Source organism: Phaseolus vulgaris, chromosome 1, assembly GCF_000499845.2.
Source record: "Phaseolus vulgaris cultivar G19833 chromosome 1, P. vulgaris v2.0, whole genome shotgun sequence".
NCBI classification, from domain to species: Eukaryota; Viridiplantae; Streptophyta; class Magnoliopsida; order Fabales; family Fabaceae; genus Phaseolus; species Phaseolus vulgaris.
The window spans coordinates 10,140,437-10,146,659 of record NC_023759.2 but is presented as its reverse complement, the minus strand read 5'-3'; the positions used below and the strand labels follow the sequence as shown (position 1 = coordinate 10,146,659).

Here is a 6,223-nt window from a genome sequence, read left to right as displayed (position 1 = left end):
TGTTGTGTGGAGTGATTTCTCAGCATGAGTAGTATGACAAGTGTAGATTTTTGAGTCTAAATCAATGCACAATTCCAGAAGTAAAGTCAAGTGTTTATATGTGGATGAGAGTGGATCTGGCATGTGTGATGTTGAATATGAGATATTTGTAGATACTTACTTGTTTAGTACATGAAAACGAACGAAATGTGATGATTCATAAGTTTATGATTGTATTCATTTAATTGGATGAAAATGATGATTCATATGTTTATGATTGAATTATTTGAATCTAGAATTATATTGGAAGTTTTAAAAATATCTAACTTACTTTATTTTCTATTAAATCATGTTTTACACAAAAGTAGATATTATAAGTGATGAATCTCACAGGAAGAAGGTGGAGAATTAGCATAAAAAATAAAGAAAAATATATTATCTTATGATGTATGTATTTGAAAATCTTTATATGAAAAGATAATATTTTGTAGTACGAGTGGGTAATTAATATGTATATATTTATATACTAAATTGGGTGATGCAATTATTAGGTAAGATAAATGGGGTTGTTACAAAGAGGTTGATAGATGCGAACTCATGAAAATTTCATTCCTTTCCTATGCATGCGTAAGGGTAGAACTGTTGCTTGTAAGAATAGCGGATGACAACATTTTGTTGTTGCTTGTAAGAATAGCATTGTTCGAACAACGTTTCTATCTCTTGATTATGAAGCAAGACAATTTTATATTACTAATGTACTTAATTTTTAATTTTTCTCTCCCAATCACTCAAATTGAATCTCACCAAACTATGCTTCGACTTTGAAACAATTAAGAAGCAAACTTGTCCATACACTGACAGTATGCATTAAAAAATTACTTTCATTCTCTATTGATGGGGAAAGAAGAAAAGTACAAGGCCTGAATTATCAACTGAGCACCAAAAATATATATGTTAGGTTTGGAGCTAAGAATCATATTCAAATTGAAACTACTTTAAATAGTTTCAATTTTTCAACTAAGGAATTTTCATTTTTCATAAATGAAGAAACGAGTATAGAATCTAAATGTTAAACCAAACTATAGTTTTACATTAGGCATTTTAGCAGAGGGATTGTAGTGTTTTTACTGCAATTGTAGTCATACATATTAACTATACATTTATCTAAAATGTCTCACTTTTATTCAATTGGAAAACATAGTTTAAAACAATGATAGGATATGAAAAGGCAAAAGAGGAACATCATGCTATGGTCGATGAGAGTGATATGGATGGTTGTAAATATCTACATACTCTAGCTTCCTTGTAGACAAGGCCATGGCTGCAGTGATACCCTTTCTGTGGGCTGCAATGTCTGTCTTCACTACATATGCAGAGTCCCTCCAAGGCACACCCATCAACTTTTTCTGATTCCTTCCCATAAAGTATATTATCAGACCATTCACTAGAGAACACATTTTGTGGATCCATTTTTTGTTTTGCTGCAATGAACATGTTAAACTTGGGATACTTATGCTGCACCCCAAAGAATGCTATATTCCTATTCTTACCCCAATGTGGCTTAGCCCCATACTTGAAGAATGCCAATTGCTCCACTTCCTCCCACACATCTTGGTTTAGTCTAGGATTTGATGGGTCGTTTGCACGATAATAGTTGAAATCTACCACTACAGAATCCTCAGGTTGCCCTAGATATGCACTTGAGGCTTTGATGAACCGAAATAGCAACCCATTATAGATGTCCACCCCACAGAAATTTTCTGGTTTTAGGTCTCTCAGTTTCCTCACGTCACGGATGAAGTCCCCAAATGCTGATGCAGGGAAGATTGCTGTGCTCTCGTAGAAGAACAGCCCTTTGATTCGTGGATCCCAAGCACATGATGTGTCAAATCTTGTTGAGTATAAGCATGAACCTGAAGTTTGCATTTTTCCTTGGTAACCCACAACGGGGTAGCCACTGAAGATTTGGCCATTGTTCTTCAACCCATTGCCTACTAATTTCTTGAAGCCTAAAGTAGTACCTGCTGTTAAGCATTTCCCATTCGCGTTTCTCGTACTCTCTAGCAGGTTTTCTGCATGTAGTTTTTTCGGGTAAAATATGTGATTGGGTTCATTATATTTCTATTGTCCTTTTTGTGTAGAATATTATACATGTCTGATTTTGATCACAAGGATTTATTTGGCCTGAAAAGTGATTTATGTTCTTAGTTTTCTGTTTTCATTTTTAATTATAAGAAATACCATCTCTGATCATATTTTGTTTTCCATTTTTAAAAGCTTGTATAAAAGAAAACGTAAAATTGACATATTATTTTTATTTTCACAATTTCATATGCAAACTTTTACAAACAAAAAGGTAACCATGAAAGCTAGTACTTTTGTAATTATAAATAAAATAACTAAATTTAGAAAACCTTTTAATGGATTTGATTAAGTCTATAAACTAAATTATTCACTAATTTTAACTTCTATTCTTTCCCTTAGCTTTGGAAATTATTTCATTTCAAAACCACCATTAACCTCTACCATTAACATATGATAAACAATAAGAATTTGAGATATTCAAATAAAATTTATTAATAGAGATTAAACTTACTTTATCTAAACATGCAAGAACTTATTAATATTGATTTTTAAAGAAAAGTGAACTTTAAATTCAAGATTCTTTAAAAGTGACTCAAGATTAGGTTTGAATCCTAATATACTAATTTTTAATTTATGAATCTCCAACAATAAAACCAAGACAAACTCTACATTTTAGGAAGGTTAGAAGTATTGGGGAGAAGAGAAGAAATACCTGCTACTCTAACTGATTCAGATATCAAGATGGAATTGGGTTGAAATCCAATGAAGTCATTAACTCCATCACCCGAAGCATTTAAGGGAACCCTTGAATCATATCTGTACACCACTGTGTGCTTTGATGGATACCAAGTTATGTCTGCAAATTCATACTTTTTTGCATGGTCTACGTATAAATCTTCGATCAGATCATCTTTTTCTGTGAATTCGTAAGTTATGCTTCTTTTGAACCTGTGCTCGATTGATAATTTTACCTGTCCTTCAACATTCATATTAATTTATCAAACTTTACTAACATGACCACTTTGAATAGCTACATATAGTTTGATCGTTTTTTCTAGTATGTATGTGATTAGTGAAAATAGAAATATAAATTGAGTTTAATTTAATTTTTAACTTAATTTAATTATGTTGGATTAAACGTTTTAGCAACCCAATCAATGAATTCAATGATCATGTTGAAAACTTTTTTAAAATATATTTTATTAAAAAAAAATACTTCAAAATAAATATTTCTGATATTACTTAATAAAAGATCATCTAATACTAACTGTATTTAATATATACATACACACACATGTGATAAATATAAATTATTTTTATAATAAAATTATTATATAAATAATATTTTAATCGTATATTTATTATATAATGGGCATCAAGTTATCGAGTTTAAATTCGTGAATATGTACTAAACATGATTCTAAATAAAATTCAACTCAACCCAAAAATATAATTAAATTAGGGTAGACAAGTTCACAAGATAAGTTCAACCACTAACAATCCTACAGATTTTCTTAAGAGTGGAAAAACTACAAAAAAAAAAAGAGAGTTTTATAATATACATATTTTTTTTAAAGTAAATTAAATGATAGGACTATTTAGAAATATATGTAATAATATGTTGGTAATCCAAATATATCTAGTAATAGTTTTTTTTTTTAATTTTCACACTGCACTTAGAAATTTTTACTCCACAGGCTATACTATATATTAATTTATCATTAAGAAATCCTAATTATTGTGAAAAAATATTTAACTAAAATTGTATATTCAGTTTCAAACATCGTATAATCCATTAATTGAAAAATAAAAATCACATAAATAATTTACATTTAAAAACACAATAATTCAAATTGGATATATATTTAATATAATATATCACGTCATATCTAACTAAAATAAATAAAATTACAGGAAATAATTTATAATTAAATGCACAGTATAAACCATTAATTTTACATAAATGCTTATAATAAAATATTCTCACTTTTTTCCGAAGCACACAGGCTAAACAACTGCAAAAGTTCGGAAAGTGTATTGAGCTTACATATGTAACTAACCATGACTATTTCCACCAAAACAAAATAGAAAAGAAGTTAAGAAAATAAAAATAAATAAAATTGAATTTTTAATTATCTATACTTATATATAAAAAAAATTCTCCATTATAACTGCTCATTTTGTGTATAGAATTTTTTTTCCAATTCTATATATAAGAACAGATGAAAAGAAAAATGAGAAATAACAAAATTGGTTTCACAATTAAAGGACGAAAATAGGCTGACCTTGGAGATGGCACCCAGCACTCCCAGAGACAGTCTGGCAGCATTAAGCATGGGGTCCTGCGCCTCCAACATTAAAAGCTTCGCATACCCTTCATATTTGGAAGCAGGGACAACAACAGTAATCCCAAGAACATGATCATGAACAGAACCACCTTTCCCCCACCAGGAGCTACCATGTGCCCCCGTGCTGATAAGCCCGGCAACCGTCACACCCTCCCAATAAGGCGCAGCCACCAAGCTGAACCCTCTACTCTCAACGGCGTCGATCAATTGCCGAAGCCCCACACCCGCATCCGCAGTCACGGCCATATTCGCATCGTCGATTACGATGCCAGAGTCGTACTTCTCTGTGCTGATGAGCAGAGTGGCACCTGCACCTGCGCTCCCTTGGGGACATGCAATCTTGGGAATGGTGTGGGAGAATCTGGTGACGACCTTTACTTTGAGGTTGTTACGGACAGCGTAGGAGACTGCCGAACGGAGCTGTTCTTCTGTAGTCGGGTATGTGACGTTGAGGGCAGAACAGTCCCTGCGGTCACCCCACGCACCGTAGGCGTTGCGGAGAATGCACCCGGTACTGCTGCATTCAACTGGGGAGTGTGGGAGCATGCCATGGACGGTTGTGATTGAACACAACAATAGAAGTGCGTGAATGAATCCCAAAATCCGAGGACAAAGGCAGTGGGCACCAGGCATGTTGAAAAATGATGATGGTGGTGTTTTTTGGTTTATTAAGTGTTCCTCATTATTATATCGCGGATATATAAGAAGCGCCGACAGAAAGATAAAGCTTTGTCACAAATAACCCTAAGTTATTAAAGTTGCTTGAAGTGCAAATAACGGTAGAGTTTCTTTCCGCAATAAATCCATTTAATAAACAAATCTGCAAATGAACCTCGATAACATTATTAATATTTTCACAACCGTGTAAGCATCACAATTGACAACTGCGTACCATCACTTAACAATTGTCGATACGGAAGAAAAATAAAATATTTTATTATTGAAAGGTGAGCTTCACTTTGATTGGTAAAAAAATTATTTTGCATTGATTTTTGTGTTCGGTTTTGATATTAGAGATTTTATAGGATTGCGATTTAAGATTTACTCTAGCTATTTGTGCTCTAGTTTTTTGTAAAAGGATATTTTTTTTTAAGTAAAACGGAGAAAATTGAGAGGATGATATGTGTTATTTGAAGGAAAGCTTTAGCTATTAAATAGTCTTATAATAATTAGAAATACGAAAATTTGCGAAAAGGTGTAATGTATATATCAGTTGCAATAGACTATAATAAAAGTAGTAAAGAAGAGGTCATCCTTAAATTATTGACTAATTACATAAAACATAAGGGTTTAAAAAAAACAAATATCAACAAATATCTTTAACAGTATTTGTGTTTGGGATTTGGATGTTGCGGTTTGTTTTATGTGGTAGGTTGGTGTGAGTGGTAAATTTAATTTTTGTGTGCGGTTTGGGTTTTGATTTTGGAATTTGCTTAGAGTTGTGTATATTTGCTATTTTGTGTTTCTTTATAATTTGTTGTTTGCATTTGCGGTTTTTGTCTTTTTATTTGTTATTTAGTGTCTTTGTAATTTGCCGCAAAGAAATATTTTTTATTTAGTTTTTCAATTTGCAATTTCGTGTACATTTGTAATATTGGTGTTCATGGTTGTGGATTTCTTTTATATGATTTGTTGGTCTAAATTTGCGAATAGTCAGTTTGGTTTTGACTTTTGGAGTCTTTTAACCTTTATTTGGATTTTAATATTTTATCGGATGAAAAAGAGGGTGACACTTCGACCGAAGAGTTTATGTTGATTTACAAATGTGGACTTGCAGAGTGTATATGGTTTGAGTTCTTAGTATATGTGAG

General features: G+C 31.9%; 1 protein-coding gene across 1 annotated transcript; it reads right to left on the bottom strand.

Annotated features, from left to right (window-relative positions):
- Nucleotides 1-1,081: 1,081 nt before the first annotated feature.
- Nucleotides 1,082-5,231, bottom strand: LOC137813540 (L-gulonolactone oxidase 3). Its single transcript, XM_068615864.1, has 3 exons — nucleotides 4,350-5,231; nucleotides 2,777-3,035; nucleotides 1,082-2,051 (listed from the first exon to the last, which is right to left on the bottom strand). Exons 1-3 carry the CDS (start codon nucleotides 5,043-5,045, stop codon nucleotides 1,222-1,224), a joined length of 1,785 nt encoding a protein of 594 aa, XP_068471965.1. The 5' UTR covers nucleotides 5,046-5,231; the 3' UTR covers nucleotides 1,082-1,221.
- Between the last annotated feature and the right edge of the window lie 992 nt (nucleotides 5,232-6,223).